Below are 17,018 nucleotides of genomic sequence, written 5' to 3' on the forward strand. Positions count from 1 at the left end.
GGGGAGCCCAGGGTTGTAGGGAGGCTGCGCCTGCCCCAGGGGCTCTTCGTCAGGCTCGCCCCACTGCGGGGTCAGCAGCACAGAGCAGGGGCACCCAGCGGGGCCCTTAAACTGGAGCCCGTCCGGGCAGTGCCCAGTGGGTTGGTGCCTCCTGTGCCCTAATTTGGGCTGGGAACGGCACAAGGATGACGAAGGGGTGCAAAAGCATTCACCCCCCCCCAAATAGGACTGGGGGCCTGGACCCCTGCAAAATCCTCCCATGCGGACCACCTTAGCGCCCGCCCCAAAAGAACCCCCATTAGTAAAAGGCAAGAAATAGCTGACAGTGTCAGCCACTTCCCAAAACCGGAGGCAGGGACAAACCCCTAAACGGGGAAGTGATGTGAATTTTGGCTCCTTACTCCCGCAGCAGATAAATAGCTCGCCCCCAGCCACACGGGGCAGGCACTGTTGTGGAGGCACAGCCGGGTGCCCGCCGGGGGACACGGGGACCGCCAGGGGACACGGGGACCACCAGGGGAACACAGACCCTCCCCGCCACGCTGAGGTAATGCTGCTGCCCCTGGGATGCAGAGGGTCTGGGAAGGGGACGCTGGGGGCCGAGGTTTGCCATGGGGGTGCTGCTGTGGGTGCTCCGCGGCCTCCTGGGCTGGGGCAGGATCAGTACCGGGGGGTGCTGAGCAGTTTCCCTATGCCCCTCCCGGTGCTCAGCCCCACGGGTGAGTTCCACCAGCACCCGAAGGAGCTGGCGATCTGTCTGGCATTGCCTGCGTGCATGGGAGCCCCCGTAGGGATTTTGGAGGCTGTCCTGCAGAGACAGGTTCGTGTGGGTGCAGAGAACACGGTTACAGGCTCCTTCCCCAGGCAGTCACCCCATTTTCCCTTTTTCCAGCGCCATCCAGGTACTGTCCTGTCGGTGTCAGGGTGGCGACGCACAGCCCTGCTGCTCCGTCCCACACCTCCCCGTGTCACACGTGTGCACGCACACAGCTTATCGATGGCAGCTGAATGCATCCGAGCTTCGGGTTTGCGGAGCTGCCGTGCCCCAGGCCCCCCCCGTGCCCCCACTCGTCTGCTCACGGGACCCCGGCCCCGCTGCCAGAAAACGAAACCGGGAGGGGAGGCAGAGAAACGAAACCGGGCGGCGAGCAGGGGCCGCGGCGCTTCCTTCCCCTCGATTAATAAATCCCAGCCCGTAGAGAACAAAATACTGATGGAAAGAGCACAAAAAGGGGGAAGTGCTGCTGCTGTTTAATCCCAACCGCTGCCGGCGCGCCGGGGCTGTGCTGGGGACAGCAGCGGGCTGGCCGGGTGAGGAGGTGATGGGACCAGGAGGTGATGAGGAGATGTGTCCTGCTCAGCAGAGAGGGGACACCTGGCTGCTGTGCCGTGCGTCCCTCTGTCCTTTGTCACCACATCACCAGCATTCGCACCACTCTGTGCCCACGCCATGCACGGTCCCCATGTCCGTATTACTTCATTATTCACTTGCTCCCCGCATTGCACAACGCAGGGAGCCCGTGAATAAACCTGTCCACCTCTCGCTGTGTGACCTGCACTTGGTCCTTGACCTCCCCAGGGTCCTTGACCTCCCCAGCTCACTGTGGGTAACGCTGGGGCAGTGAGCACCCAGGAGGAGCCTTCGGCAGGGCCAGGGCTCTCCCTCACCGTCCTCCTCCTCCCCAGCCCCAAGAAGCGCCTGTGCCCGTTGCTCCACGTCGGTGACCGTGCCGCTGCCATGAGGCAGCCACCTGCAGCCGGAGCGGTGCTGCCGGAGGCAGGATTTGTGCCGCGTGGCTCCACCATGTTCTGCTGACAGTGCCCAACGGGCACGAGCTGGGACACGGGCTTCCCCGCTCAGTCCCCCTGCAGGAGGGATCGCTTTCGGCCAAACACCTGCGGGATGCCTTGGCTGGCAGAGGCCTGGGGGCAGTGTGATGCAGGGTGAAGCGGGGCTGGGTGGATTAACGTGGTTCTGGGGCCTTTGGCCACCTTCCTGCCATCAGGGGCTGCTGCACAACCACCAGCCACCTCCTGCCAGTGTGTGCCCGAGCCTGCCCTCTGCTGCCTGCCCCATGGCTGTGGCCACATCCCAGCTGCGGTGGCTCGTCCTCCTGGCCAGCCTTGTCCCCCCAGGTAAGGTGCCACCACACCAGCCCGCTGCCCCCTGCATCCCCCCAGCCCACGGACCAGGATGGGATGGGGTGGGATGGCGGTGGAACAGCCAGGGCATGGAGAAAGGACAAGGAGACAGGGAGAGGGGCAAGGAAACGAGCTCCCGAAGGGCTCAGAGGGCAAATCTCCCCTTTTCTTACTGGTGATTTAGGCCTTTGCTCTTTGAGTCCAGCTGGTGCTTTTTGCCGGCTGGAAGCCCAGCTGGGAACATTGCCCCCGCCCGGACTCTTCCCTATTTATCTCCACCTCCATGCTTTCTCCTGGAGGGTTTAGCTCGCCTCTCCCAAACCCTCCCTGCCCACCGTGGCCCTGGCTGGATGGGTAGAGGAGCAGTGGCACAGGGCTCACGGGATGGTGCAGGGGAGCTGGGCACCAGCGGCCACCCCGCATGACCCAGACCTTGCCTTCCTTCTGACAGCCCACGGCTCCTGGGGTGTCACCTACCCCCGTGAGCTGTGGAGCATCACGGGCTCCTGCGTGGTGTTTCCCTGCACGCTGAGCTTCCCCGACAGCATCTCGGCCAGCAAAGGCATCGTGGCCATCTGGTACAAGGACTTCAGCACCCAAAAGACCGTGGTGTACCACTCGGAGGGCCAGGAGGTGGACGCCAGGTTCTTGGGCCGAACCCAGCTCCTGGGGGACCCGACTGCTCACAACTGCACCCTGCTGCTGCGGGGGGTGACGCCGGAGGACAGCGGGTCCTATAAGTTCCGCTTCGAGATCGTCGATGGAGACCGGTGGTCGGCGGAGCAGGACGTGGTGCTGAGCGTTTCGGGTGGGTACGGCGGCGATCCCCCCCGGTCCCGCGCTCTCCCGTCCCGTGGGGATGTCCCACCCTCGGCTCTCCATCCCCAGATGTCCTGGAGCGCCCCAACATTGCCGCCAGCGAGGAGGTGTCCGAGGGGACGGAGGTCACCTTCCAGTGCTCCACGCCCTACGTCTGCCCGCTGAGCGACGCGGCCCTGCGCTGGGTGGGCTACGATGAGCGCGTCTCCTCCGTGTCCGGCCGCGTCCAGCTGGACACCAGCGGGGTCGGCCGCCACCTGAGCCTCGTCACCTCCTTCTCCTGGAAGGACCACTCCAGGGCGCTCTTCTGCGAGGTTCTCCACGGCTCCCAGAAGGCGAGCGGGGAGCTGGTCCTGCGGGTGAGACGTACGTGGGGCGGCTCGGAGCACGGCACGGGGACACCTCTCCCACTGCCGTGCCACCCCCGAGGTCCCTCGCAGAAAGCCAGGGCAGAGTGTCCCCAGCTCCTCCCTCCCTGCTCCTCCACGGCTCTCGTGGCCAGGGCCCGTGCAGGTCCCACAAACATCCTGCGGTGCTCCTCCCTGCCCTCTCTGCCACCACTGTCACAGCTTTGTCCCCTTTTCCCTGCTCCTTTCCTCTGGGCAGAGCCTCTCAGGGCTCCCTTCCCTGCCATACAACCAGCAGGAAGCTCTGCGGCAGCAACCCCAGGGCCCTGCCCGGCTTCCCCTCCGTCACCACATCTGTCTGTCCCCCCCCGCAGACGCCCCGAAAGGCACCAGGGTGTCGATCACCCCCTCGACGCAGAACATCCGCGTGGGGGACACGGTGTCCCTCAGCTGCCTGGTGAACAGCAGCTACCCGCCGGTCTCCACGTACCAGTGGTACAAGGACGGCGCCGCCGTGGGCAGCGAGCCCACCCTGACCCTGCGGGGCGTGCGGCGGGCGGACCACGGGCAGTACCGCTGCGAAGCCCACAACGCCCTCGGGGCCGGCGCGGCGCCCGCCGTGATGCTCTACGTCTTCTGTAAGTGCCGGGGGGCTGTGCCCTGGGATGGTGCTGGCTGGGAGGGGGGCACCCAGTCTGAAACGGGCAATTCCCCAAGGGATCCAGGCTGGCTGTGATGGGACTGGGTGGGAAAGCATCCCCCCTCGGCTGGGGCACCTTGGGCGGGCTCTGCGTGTACCCGAGCACAGGTCCTTAGTGACACGGGGCGCTGCTGCACAAGCAGAAGATTTTGCCCCGGGGAATATTGCATTAAATTCAGAAACTGCCCCCTGGCCAGCCTCCTGGGGGTCTCCTGCCCGCCCTGAGCGTGCTCCCATCTCCGCCAGCCGCCGAGATCTCCGTGAGCCCTGCGGCCGAGGTGCAGGAGGGGACGAGCGCCGAGCTGTCCTGCGACGTGCCCAGCAGGGAGGGCCAGGACCTGAACTACACGTGGTACAAGAACAGCGCCTGGCTGCAGGACGGCCCCGCGCACACCCTGCTCTTCCACCGCCTGGCCGCCAGCGACGCCGGCTTCTACTCCTGCAAGGTGAGGTTGGACTCGGTGATCTCGGAGGTCTCTTCCAACTTGGATGACCCTGTGATTCTGTGATTCTGTGATTCTGTGATTCTGTGATTCTGTGAAGGTGACCAACGACCGGGGCAGCACCGCGTCCCAGCCCGTCAGCCTGAGCGTGACATGTGAGTGCTCGTGGCCCTGGCCATCACCCTGCGGGGACGGGGGGGTCCCCACGGGCGAGCTCCCTTGGTGCCAGGGGCCGTGCAAGCCCCAGGCTGCCCCAGACACTATCAGTCCGGCTGGGAAGGGGGGTTCAGTCTCGCCGGGTGAGACCCAGGCAGGAGATGCTGCAGATGCAGCAGTTCCTGGCCGTGAGCCCCGTGAAGGCGGCAGTGGGTGAGCTCCCCGCACCAGGCGCCCGTCCGCTCACTTCAGCACCTCCCGCCCCTCCGATGCGCGCCATAAACTCCGCTCGGAGGTTACTAACCCAGGAGCCAGCGGTGATAATAACAGCTCAAGAGCTTTTGCAAGTCAGGGGAAAAATAAAATAGCCCTGGGTTTGGCTCTGACATTTCTGTTCATAAATATAACCCGCTTACGTCAGTGGGAAAGCAGCTCCGAGGAGCAGCTGTGCTCGCTGGCAGGGCCGGCTGGACGTGACGTGTGTGCGGCCGCCCAGGTACGGCCGTGATGCCGGGGCCTCCCGGGGCCAGCACGGCCGCTGACCCCTCTCCCCGTGCCGCAGACCCCCCCAGGACCCCCTCCCTGACGCTGCTGCAGGAGCCGCAGGGCGGCGGGCTGGCTGTCATGCACTGCACGGTGGACAGCATCCCGCCGGCCACCCTGGCGCTGTACCGCGACGGCGACCTCGTGGCCACCAGCGGCTCGCAGGCGGCCCCCAGCCAGCGGCTCGCCGTCACCGCCACCCGCAACGCCCTGCGCCTGGAGATCCGCGGCGTGCGGCCGCAGGACGGCGGGCAGTACCGCTGCACCGCCACCAACGCCCTGGGGAACGCCAGCGCCACGCAGCCCTTCGTCACCCACAGTGAGTCCTGCCGTGCCCTGCCTGCTCCTGTCCCCAGGGCCGGGGGCGCGGCACCTCCTCCAGCACGGACCCGGGGGTGTCGGGGGGTTTCTGCGTGGCTGTGGGTCCTGCCATGTTCCCGGGTACCGGGGTTGGTGCTCATGGTGCCGTCCCCTGTGGCCCTTCCCCACCCCAGGAGGTTTCACAGCTGGAGGTGGTTTGGAGCTTTGCAATTCAAAGTCTGCAGCAGAGCTTGTCCAAGCCCGTTCCTCCCGGTGCAGGTAGCGTGGGGCGGGAGCAGCACCCGGGCATGGAGGGGGTCCCCTGCTCCTCTCATCACACCCTGCCGCTCCCCCCGCTTTGGAGAGCTGGGGTGGAAGGGAAGCAGCAATGAAAGGCGAGGAGGGGAAAGCCCCCAAAAACACATCCAGGGGAATCCTTAGGACGTCGAAAGAAACCAGGCTGGACCTCAGGGTTCCAAAGGAAATAACGCTGCTCTGGGTGGCGCTGTTAGCTGGGTTTGTTTCCGAGAGCCCGAGATGGCTCCATCCGAGCCCCTCACCTCCTCCCCAGCCCCTTTCCTGGCCCAGTTCCTCTCACCAAACACGGGGGCCTGGTGGGAGCAAAGTGACTTCTCCAGAAGGCACCCGTGGGTGCTGGTGGCAGAGGAGTGGTGAGAATGGCTGGGGACATCCCGGGTGGCTGCCAGCTCCCTCGAGCGTCCCCCCAGCTCCGCGAGCCCTTGGCTGGGGGCTGCCCGGATCCGTGCGCTGGAGGGCGGTGGTGTGGGGGGATTTGAACAGGCGGATCCACAGCAGGGGCAAAGGCTTAGCAGCAGAGGTTTCCCTGACAGCCCAGCCTCTCCTTTCCCTCCTCCAGCTGCCAGAGTCCTGATCCAGCCCTCGGCGGAGGTGCGGGAGGGGGAAGCCGTCACCCTGAGCTGCGAGGTGCTGGGCGACGCGGGGCCGGCCACGTTCACCTGGTACAGGAACGGCCGGTGGCTGCGGGAGGGCGCGGAGCCGGCGCTGAGCTTCCCGGCCGTCCGCAGCGCCGACGCCGGCGCCTTCCAGTGCCTGGCACAGGGCAGTGGCCACAGCCACACCTCGGCGGCCGTCCCGCTCCGCGTGCTCTGTGAGTGCCGTGGGTGAACCATTCCGGGGGGGGGGGGGGGGGAAGTCCAGAAAAGCCCCTAATTCCCAGGAAACAAAGGACTTGAAAACATCCCGTGATATTAATTTATATTTCTCAGAGCACGAAATGAGCCCAAGTTGCCCTGTGAAAAATATATCCCGGTTTGATTTCGCCTTCCAAATATTTCGTGCTGGGAAAAAATAAAAATAAAAATCTTCCCTGATAGCAAACAACAGAAACGCAACTGGGAAGGCTCAGTGCTGAGGAAGGCGTGGGTTTTTGTAGTCGTGGTAGGGAATGTGCCTCACCCCAGGGCAGAGCAGTGCCCTCGGAGGTGCTGGGGACACGCAGGTCCCTTGTGGAGAGCGGGTGGACGTGGGACCCTCTGCCCTGGGTGAATGCAGGCAGGAGGGCAGGGATCCCCCAGCTTCAGGGGGTCCCCTAACCCCACGGTCCCGTTCTCACCCACGCTGCTTTGTCCCTGCAGTCCCACCCCGGCAGCCGGTGATGAGCTCCCTCCTGGAGACCCAGGGCGGGCAGCTGGGCATCATCCAGTGCACCGTCGAGAGCGACCCGGAGGCCAACCTGACCCTGTGGAGAGGAGACGAGGCACTGGCTTGCACGCAGGGCTGCCCCCCAGCCCCCAGCCCCCGGCTGCAGGCGACGGCCTCGTACAACAGCCTGAGGCTGGAGCTGCGGGACGTGGTGCTGGAGGACGAGGGCACCTACGTGTGCCGGGCTGGGAACACTCAGGGCAACGCCAGCACCTCCATGGCCTTCAGTGCCGAGAGTGAGTGTGGTGCTGGGGGGGTGGGAGGGTGCCCGGGGCCTGAGCCCCCAGGGTCTGAGCGCTGGGGAAGTCCTGGGACAAGGGAGGGTGGAGAGGCGCGCTGGAGCAGGAGGAGCTGGGTGCTGCTTGCGTAAAGGCAGAGCCAGCGTCAGTAGCACACGCGCACATGAAACCCTGGGCATCAGGGTAGCAAACAGCATCGGTCCCAAAATGTGTGCACAGGGTGCTGGGGTGGGCCACGAGCAGGATTACAGCGGGTGCTGCAACGGGAGGGTGCAGCCGCCGGCCCTTCCCGACCCTCCTGGGCTCCCAGCGGGGCTCACCGCTTGTCCTGTGCGGGCACAGGTGCTGGGTGCTGGGCACACCGTGCAGAGTCCAGGGGGCAGTCTGAGAAGCCTTCTGGCTCCAGTTCTGGCCCTGTGAGCGAGCTAGGAAAATCAGACCTGGCTTCCCACGAGTGGGAGAAACAGCAAATATTTTGGGTGTCACACGTGGTGGCAGCGGGGAGCAGGGGGGCTGCCGGCTGGGGAGCCAGCATGGGGTGACACCCAGCATGGGGTGACACCCGGCGTGGGGTGACACCCAGCATGGGGTGACACCCGGCATGGGGTGACAGCCTGGGCTGCTGCCTTGCAGCCCCAGTAGGGTTTTGCACGCTGGTGCTGCGCACGCTGCGTTGCCTTCTGGTGCCATACTTGCAGAGGTGCCTGCAGGCTCCCTCCCGCAGCGGTGCCGCTCACGGCGTGGTGGTGCTGGGCCAGGCATCCTGCCTTGCAGCCCCACAGCCCCCCGAGGCTCTGGGCACTGCAGCTGAGCCCCTCCTGCCTCTGCCCTGCCCTCAGCTGCCCGCGCTGTGGTGTCCCCGTCCTCCCGCGTGCTGGAAGGCAGCGCCGCCAACCTGACCTGCCAGGTGAGCAGCGACTCCCGGACCCTGCCCAATGTCACCTGGTACAGGAACGGGCAGCGGCTCCCCCAGGGCCCCGACGCATCCCTGGTGCTTCGGCGGGTGGCGAGCGGGGACGCGGGGCTCTACCACTGCACCGCCGCCACCGAGAGGAGCAGCCGGAGCTCTGCCGCCGTCCTGCTGGATGTGCTGTGTGAGTGCGGGGTGCTGGGCATGTTGGGGTGCTGGGCATGTTGGGGTGCTGGGGATGTTGGGGTGCTGGGGATGTTGGGGTGCTGGGCATGTTGGGGTGCTGGGCACGTTTGGGGTGCTGGGCATGTTTGGGGTGCTGGGCATGTTTTGGGGGCTGTCAGGTGCTGCAGGAGCAGCTTTTTGGCTGCCCCTGCTCTTCTCTGGGCAGGGGCTGCCCTTGGGCTGGTGCAGGGGGTCTGTGCCATTGCACACGAGGGTGGGCACACGGCACATCTGTGTGCGGCTGCATACGGAGATGTGAACGCAAACCACTTTGTTGTCATCTTGGCGTTGGTAGCCTTACACGTAGCCTACATCCAGGTGTGCACGCTTCTGCTCAGACACGTGGCCCCCATGGGCATGCCCGTGGGCAATCCAGCGTGGGTGCAGGTGCACGTGTTTGAATGCCTCTGTGTGCCCTGGTGCCTCCTCCCATGGGGATCTGTCCCCCTGTGCCACCCGGAGGTCACACTGGCAGCCCGTGGAGGTGTGCTCCAGCTGCAGCCCCATGCACCAATGCCCCTGAGTGTGAGCTGGGCTGGTCGGGCAGTGTCTGCAGGAGCACAGCCAGCAGCTTCCCTTCCCATCCTGTCCTGTCCCGTCCCATCCTGCCCCTTCCCGAGGTGGAGCTGGGGACAGGTAGCCGTGCAATGTCTGTGCTGTCCCACGCAGACCCCCCGAGGGACCCGCAGCTCACCGCCTTCCTGGAGACCCAGCGGGGCCAGCTGGCCATCTTCGAGGGCTCGGTGGCGAGCAACCCGCCTGCCCAGCTGGCCCTGTACAGGGGCGAGGAGCTGGTGGCCTCCAGCAGCGCAGGGCACAGCACCAACCCGAGGGTCAGCGCCACGGCCGCCCCCAACGCCCTCCGGGTGGAGGTCCGGGACGTCACGCTGGCAGATGAGGGCACCTACCGCCTCGCCGCCACCAACGCGCACGGCACCGTGTCCCAGCACCTCTACTTCCGTGTGCAGGGTGAGCACGGGCGTGCAGCACGGGCGTTGTGTGTGTCCTGCATGGGCTGGTCCCGGTGGGTGGGAAGCGCCGTGGGTCGGGGCTGGGTGAGAGCCAGCGCAGGCTGTGACCTTTTCTGCATTGCTCCTGCGTCTGCGCAGCCGTCTGATGGGAAGAGATAATGGTCCCGGCTGTCCCATGGGGACAGCGGGGCAGAGAAATGTCACTGAGCATCTCAGGCTGTGGCCAGACAGCAGAACGCGGCCGAGCTTCTGCAGGGGGTGTGCTTCTGCTCCCCCCAGGGCACAGCAGGAAGAGCGGTTTGTGCTAAAACCCCGTGCGCAGCAGCAGCTGGGCAGGGCCTGGCATGGGTTGCTCCCCAGCTCAGCCCCTGGTGCTCAGGACCGGTCACTTCTGTTGGGGAAAGGCCAGAGCATCCCCCTGGGGATGGTGCTGGGTCCCTCCTGGGCTCTGGCTGCTGCTCTGCAGGTCCCGGCTCACATTGCCCACCCTGCATGGGCCGCATTTGAACAGCTCAGCTCCAGCACCGGTGAACACAACCAGAGGAGCCCCGCGGGTGTTTCAGCTAAGGGAAGCAGGGAGCAATGCGTTGTCCTTCATATAAGCACCGAGCACCAGCCTCGGTCTGCAGCAGGAGCATCAACGCGATGCGAGGCGTTGTGTCCACCATGTGCTGTTCTCCTCCCTCAGCCGCCCGCGTCCTCGTCACGCCGTCGGCGGAGGTGCTGGAAGGGGACGACGTCTCCCTGACGTGCGAGGTGCTGGGGGAGCTGCAGGCAGATGCCGTCTTCTCCTGGTACAAGGACAGCAAGCACGTGCAGGACAGCCCCGGCCGCGTCCTCGAGTTGCCGCACGTCACCAGCGATGCCGCGGGCTCCTACCACTGCAAAGCCCACGGCCCCGCGGGGACCGGTGCCAGCGTCTCCCCGGCCGTCAGCCTGCGTGTCCTCTGTGAGTGGGGCGAGGGGACAGCGTCCCTGGGGACACGTAGTGGCAGTGGGGACACGGCACGCGGGGTGGGACGTGGCACGGGGCCACAGCTGGCGCACAGCAGGGCATGGCACGGCCCCTGCTGCCGGCACCGTCCCCGGATGGCCCCCGTGCAGAGAGAGGCTGGGGTTTAACAACAGCTCCGCATGTTCAGTAAAGGAGCATGGTCTGCCATGAGAAAAGGCCAGAATGTTAAAAGTAGGGTGTTGGTGGGAACGTAGCTCCTCGATAAGGCCATACAGAAGCCACCTCACCTGCAGGCGTCCCCGTTCAGGCAGGGCTGTCTGGTGGAAGCGCTGTGGCCACCCCTGGGACCCCGCTGCCGGCTCTCACTTAAAAAGGGGGGAGAAATGCAACAACCAGTGCTTTGGTTCTGTTAAACCAACACATTTTGAGTGACCTAATTACTTACACTTTTCAAGACTTGAGTTTTGGAGAAATGTCGTCCTTCTGGGACAGAGGGGGAAACTCCTGGCAAGGAAAAGGCTGCCGGTGCTTTGCTGTGAGCGTGCGGTGCCGCCGTGCGGGTGCTCCCCGAGGGGTACCCAAAAAACCCCCGGGGGCCCGGCCTCGCTCACACCCGGCCACATCTTGCCCTGCAGATCCCCCCCGGGTGCCGGTGCTCAGCTCCTTCCTGGAGACGCCAGGGGGGCGGCGGGGCGTGCTGCAGTGCCGGGTGGACAGCAGCCCCCCGGCACAGCTGGAGCTCTTCAAGGATGGCGCGTTGGTGGCCTCCAGCGCGCTGCCAGCACCCGCCACCTCCCCGCGGCTCAGCGTCACCGCGGCCACCAACAGCCTGCAGGTGAGCATCGGCGACGTGCTGCTGGAGGACGAGGGCAAGTACGTGTGCGCCGCCAGCAACGCCTACGGCAACGCGAGCACCACGGCGAACTTCACGGCAGGGAGTGAGTGCGGTGGGCACGGGGTGGGCATGGGGTGGGCACGGCGCTCAGACAGGCACCAGCTGTGTGCCACCCGGAGGGATGAGTGCTGGGGGCTGCAGTGGAGGTGTGGGTGGAGGCAGACACGAGCTGGAGGATGCCCATGGGGAAAGGAGGCGGGGAGAGAGGTAGAATAAAATGGGCAGCACAGAAACGGGGAAGAAATGGTGGAAACTGCGGGTTTATGAGGATGGAGGGTTACTGGGGGGAGTGCGCACATGGAGCAGGAGCTGCAGCTCCCTCTCCAAGGGGACGTGTCGCTGTAGGAAGCTGCCATGGCATCTGTCCACAGCTCTGTCGTGGCTGGGCTCGCCCAGCTGCCGTCACCCTGCGCTGTGCTGCTGCAGGGCAGGGAGAGGAATTAGTGGTGGCTGAAGTGTCTCCTTCACTTCTTGCCTGGAACTGCAGGGAGGGAGCCCAGAGAACAGTCCCAGGTGGTAGAGCCATAAGCACAGAACCATAACGTGCTGGAGCCCAGAGTTCATTTCCCTGACCGTCTCTTCTCCCCCCATCGCAGCTGCCCGGGTCTGGATCTCGCCCTCCCCGGAAGTCCGTGAAGGGGACGCCGTGACCCTGACCTGTGCGGTGGACAGCGCCGCCCAGGAGGCTCTGACCTACACCTGGTACAAGAACAAGGTCTGGCTCAGCAGCGGCACGGCCCCGCACATCGTCTTCCCCAGCGTGGTGGCCGCCGACGCCGCCTCCTACCACTGCGCCGTGCAGAGCCCCGCCGGCACCCGCAGCGTGGCCCCCAGCACCCTCAGTGTCCTCTGTGAGTTCGGGGGGCTTCGGAGCCCCCATCCCTTTCCCTGGGCTGGAAAACCCCCTGGGCATGGCCTGCAGTGCCCAGGGGGTTTTCCAGTTTTTCCAAGTTTTTTTTTTCAAGTTTTCTTTACATTTTGAACCAAAACTGAAACAGAGAAATTTTTGGCTTTTGGGGAAGATCACAGGATATTTTTTTTTTTCTTTCCTGCTTTGGCAAATTGAAACCAGACTTTGTTTAAAAAAAGATGCGCAAAAACTGTAGCTGCAAGTCAGAATAGAAGATTTTCCTTTTTAGTAGAAAAAGATGGCTTTAACTTATAAGTCTGCTGCGAGGAGTGACTGCCAAGGGGCTCTCCTGGAAATGTCCTCCACAGAGCCTCAAAAATGTGTCACGTCTCTCCCTGCTCCCAGTTTTGGATGGGGAATGCGGGATGGGTGCTGCTAACACCACCTTGGCGTCCTGGGCCTGAGTTACAGCCCAGGTCTTTGCTGCCATTTCGCCAGCCCTGGTGTTTCCAGCAGAGTGGGGTTTGCTGGGCCGGGTGCGAGCGGAGACCCAGGGGCCAAGCTGTGAGCAGGCTGCAGGTGGGAACGGGCTCCGAGCGTCGCTTTGCGGTGTGCTGAGCTGTGCTTTGGTTCGAGGGAGGCGCAGGGAATCCAGGCAGCGCTGCCAGGCAGAGCAGCTGCTGCAGGCGGCGCAGCAGGTCCTGGCCGGAGGCATCGCCGCTCAGCTCACGGCGTGGTGGAGGCGAGAGATCACCGGTGAAGACGGAGCATCGCCGGCGTGGGAGCTGCCCCTCGGCAGCCGTTTCCCTCCTGGTGAGATGGCGCTCGGCCCACAGCCCCCTCCCCTCTCGTTTCCAGACCCCCCCCGGAACATGCAGCTGAAGGCCTTCGCGGAGAGCGGCGGGGGGAGAGCCGTCATCCTGCTCTGCACCGTCGAGAGCATCCCCCCGGCCAAGGTCAGCCTGCACAGGGAGGGGCAGCTGGTGGCCTCCAGCACGGCTGCGGCCGCCGGCCACCGCTCGCCCTCTCCCAACGCGCTGCGCCTGGAGCTGCCGGCCGCCGCGGCGCAGGACGAGGGCGAATACGAGTGCCGGGCACGCAGCCCCCTCGGCAGCACCCGCACATCCCTGCCTCTCCGCGTGCAAGGTGAGCGTGGCACAGGGGGGGCTCGGGGCTCGGTGCCCCCTCCGAGCCTCGCCGTGGGCACGGAGGGGGGGGTCCCGCGGCCCTGCCACCCACCGGCACCCCCATCCCCGTGTCTCTGGCAGCCGTCAGGGTGGTGGTGCGGCCGGGCACCGAGGTGCACGAGGGCACGGCGGTGACGCTGAGCTGCGAGGACGCGGGGGCCCAGCCGGGCACCGTCTACACCTGGTTCAAGAACGGGCGCTGGGTGCAGGAGGGCCCCGGCGCCGCGCTCCTGCTCCATGCCGCACGCAGCAGCGACGCGGGCGCCTACAGCTGCCAGGCGCGCACGGGGGCGCGCAGCCGCCGGGCCCCCCCCGCAGCCCTGCGGGTGCTGTGTGAGTGCGGGGGGGGCTGCGGGGGCTGCCCCGCGCCGGGGCGAGCTGCCGGGGAGGGAAGCGCGGGCTGTGTCGCCATCTGGTGACCGCCGGTCCCCTCCCGAGGGTGTCCGAGCCGCTGTTCCAAAGGGGGGGTTGGAAGGAGAAAAATTGGTGTTAAAACGGTTTAAAACCCCGTGGGGCGGTGCAGGGGAAGGGCTGCGGTGGAGAGCACGCTGCTGTCCTACCGGGGGGGGGCTCGCTTTGGCTGACGGACGCTTCCCCACCCTCACTGTGCCCCATCTCCCCAGCCTGAGCCAGCAACGAACGCATAAACCCCCCCAGGCCAGAGGGGGGACGTGTTCCCCCGAGGCCAGCCGGAGCCAGGAGGTGAAGCGCTGTCCTTGTCGTTGCAGACGCGCCCCGGGACCTGTCCTTCGTGTCCCTGGTGGAGCCGTGGGGCGGGCGGCAGGCCGAGCTGCTGTGCACGGTGGACTGCCACCCGCCCGCCGACATCGCGCTGCTGCGGGGTCTCACGCCCCTCGCCTCCACGCGGGGCCCCTCCGACCCCCGCGTCTCCGTCCAGGCTGAGCCCAACGCCCTGCGGGTGCGGATGGCGGCGCTGGGCCCGGGGGACGCGGGGCTCTACGTCTGCTCGGCCAACAACAGCTTCGGCACCGCGACCGCCTCCCTGCTCCTCGCGGCGAGCGGTGAGCGCCGTGCTGCCCGGAGCTGGCCGTGGGGCGTCCCCGTGTGCCTCGTGCCACGCCGGCTGCACGACCCTTTCCTCCTCCTCAGGCGTCCGAGTCACGGTGGAGCCCTCGCCAGAAGTCCCCGAAGGTGCCACAGCCACCATGAACTGCTCGGCGGTGCCCTGGGTGGGCGACGAGGCCAACTACACGTGGTACAAGAACAGCCGGTGGCTGCGGGAGGGACTGGCCAGCGCCCTCGTCCTTGGCCCCGTCTCCAGCACCGATGCCGGCTTCTACCACTGCCGGGCGAGCGGCGTGCGGGGCAGCGCGGCCTCGGCCCCGCTCAGCCTCAGCGTGCTCTGTGAGTGTCCCCCAGCCCCGCGGGGACAGGGCAGGCTGCCACACGTGTCCCGTCTGCACGGTCCTGCCGCAGGGGACGTGGCCCTTCCTCCTCCTCTTCTTCCCCCTCTCCCTGCCCCGCTCCTCTCCCTGTAGCCCGGGAAGGGGTTCCCTGCGCCACGGCCCACCCAGCCCCCTTCCCTCCATGCAGACGCCCCGCGGGCCGTGGCCGTCAGCACCTTCCTGGAGAACCGCAGCGGGCGCGTGGGCATCGTGCTGTGCGCGGCCGATAGCCACCCGCCTGCCGCCCTCGCCCTGTACCGCCGCGGCCACCTCCTGGCCTCCAGCCTGGCCACAGCCTCCGCCCCGGGGCTGCGTGCAGCCGCCTCCCGCAACGCGCTGCGCCTGGAGATCGCGGCCGTGGGGCCCGAGGACTCGGCCGAGTACAGCTGCGTGGCCAGCAACGCGCTGGGCAACGCCACGGCCAGCGCCTACTTCGACACCCGCAGTGAGTGGGGCCGGACCCCGCGGGGATGCTCTGCCCGGGGGGGGGGGCCGTGGGATTTCAGGTTTTAGGGTGGTGGGGGACGACCGGCAGAAGTTTGAGTTTTTTGGTGGAAAGGCAAAGAGAGTTTCACTGCCAAAGCATGCGTTTTGTTCTTGAATTCGGTATTTTGTTCCAAGGAGCTTTTCTCCTGCAACATCCCAGGCTGGGGGCGGAAGGATGCTTTGTAAGGGCTACAACACACCCCCACAAGCAGAAAATTGAGTTGAATGCTAAAGCTTGATCAAAAAAGTGAGCAGAAATGGGCTAGGGCAGGGTTCAGTGGAAGGCAAAGCATGCTCATGCTGTCTGCTGCTGTGCGTGGCCCCCAGCCCCACGTGTTGGCAAAGGGTATGGGGGGGCAGGACAGCACCCAGCGGGGGGGCACACAGTGATGTGCCAGCCTGTCCCACCTGGGTGCAGGGGCAGCGACACGGGCAGGGGCACACCAGCACCAGTGTCCCCGTGAGGTCCCCGCCGTGCCGTGCCGCACTGCGCCCCCGCACCCGTGGCACATCTGTGATCCACTGGATCCCACGGGGGGCGAGGCACAGACCCCACGCCATGGCCATGCTGCGGCTGCAGGCACAGGGAAGGGGCCTGGAGGAGGAGGCTCCCCAAAGCCCCTCCAGCCCGGCCCCAGCCCCTGGCACCGATGAGACCCCCCCCTCCTGTTCCCACAGCGCTCTCCCACCTCCTGGTGTTCACCATCCTGGCCGGGCTGCTCCTCGCCCTGCTCTGCGTGGCTCTCCTGGCCCTCCTGGCCGTGAGGCTGTGGCCCAGGTAACGTCCCCTGGCTGGGATGGGGACGTGGGGACACATGGGCAGGGGGCAGCGGGTGGCAGCTGCCTCTCCTTCTGCCCAGGCTGCGGAAGATTTGGGGCTTGCCGCGGGCTGAGGACACCTTTGAGCTGAGCAGGAAGCAGGAGCAGCTGCAGGTAGGAGTCAGGGGTGCTGGGGCTGGCTTCGAGGACCCTGCCCCGAGCTCCCATCATCGGGTGTCCGTGGGGAGCAGCGTGCTGGAGCACCCACGGGCTCCCTGCAACCTGCCCTTGCCTGCCCACAGCCCTCTTCCCCCATTTTCTCTCTGCTCCACCAACTCTGAGGGGTCCTGAACGTCCCCAGCCCCACCGAGGCCATGGGGCACGGTGCTGGGGGATGGCTGGGGTCGGGGTCTGGCTCTCATGGGGGTCTGGGCGGATGGGCACTGGGGGTCTGGGCTGCAGCCCAGCACCCCCTGAAGGGCCTCGTGAGGGTCAGGTTCATTCCCGCAGGCTGCTCCTGGGGGGGTTTCACGTGGGTGCTCCCCGGGGCGCGGTGGGTGCTGCCCTGGGCAGTGCCTCTCCAGCCAGCCCTGAACCTTTGCAGGTGGATGGAGCATCCTAAGCCGCTGGCTCTTTGGCCCAGGAGCGACTGTAGCAGCTGGAAACCGCACAGCCCCGGAGAGGGGGGCCCAGAGCCACCCTGGGGCAGCCCAGCCCCATCCTGACACCCCCTCCAAGCCCCCCCTGTCTCCCTCCCTCCCCTGCTGCACGTGGGCACAGCTCTGTGCTGGGCACAGCGCCCGTGGTGCTCCGGCTGCGTGCGGTGCGCCGCAGTCTGTGGCTGCTCGGAGATGCCGAAAGCCAAGGACCCCCCCCCCGGGGGGGGTGCGAGCCTGGTGTCGGCCTCTCCAGCACCACCATCCTCCCCCCCCTGACTGAGCCACTGCCCCCGGGGGGCTGCGTGCTACTCACCTGTCTGGAAATAAAGCACGGAGCAGCGAA

The 17,018-nt window shown here is 66.3% G+C and overlaps 1 protein-coding gene across 1 annotated transcript; it reads left to right on the top strand.

The window, feature by feature from the left end:
- The first annotated feature begins 348 nt into the window (after positions 1–348).
- Positions 349–17,018, top strand: SIGLEC1 (sialic acid binding Ig like lectin 1). Its single transcript, XM_048081574.2, has 23 exons — positions 349–547; positions 2,007–2,136; positions 2,594–2,950; positions 3,031–3,327; positions 3,683–3,946; positions 4,255–4,454; positions 4,552–4,606; positions 5,170–5,469; positions 6,328–6,579; positions 7,067–7,369; positions 8,212–8,466; positions 9,177–9,476; positions 10,167–10,427; positions 11,069–11,371; positions 11,925–12,179; positions 13,037–13,324; positions 13,447–13,698; positions 14,094–14,387; positions 14,476–14,730; positions 14,920–15,216; positions 15,936–16,035; positions 16,118–16,190; positions 16,621–17,018. Exons 2-23 carry the CDS (start codon positions 2,076–2,078, stop codon positions 16,636–16,638), a joined length of 5,040 nt encoding a protein of 1,679 aa, XP_047937531.2. The 5' UTR covers positions 349–547; positions 2,007–2,075; the 3' UTR covers positions 16,639–17,018.

The sequence above is a fragment of the Anser cygnoides genome, chromosome 4 (genome assembly GCF_040182565.1).
Source record: "Anser cygnoides isolate HZ-2024a breed goose chromosome 4, Taihu_goose_T2T_genome, whole genome shotgun sequence".
Taxonomy (NCBI): Eukaryota; Metazoa; Chordata; class Aves; order Anseriformes; family Anatidae; genus Anser; species Anser cygnoides.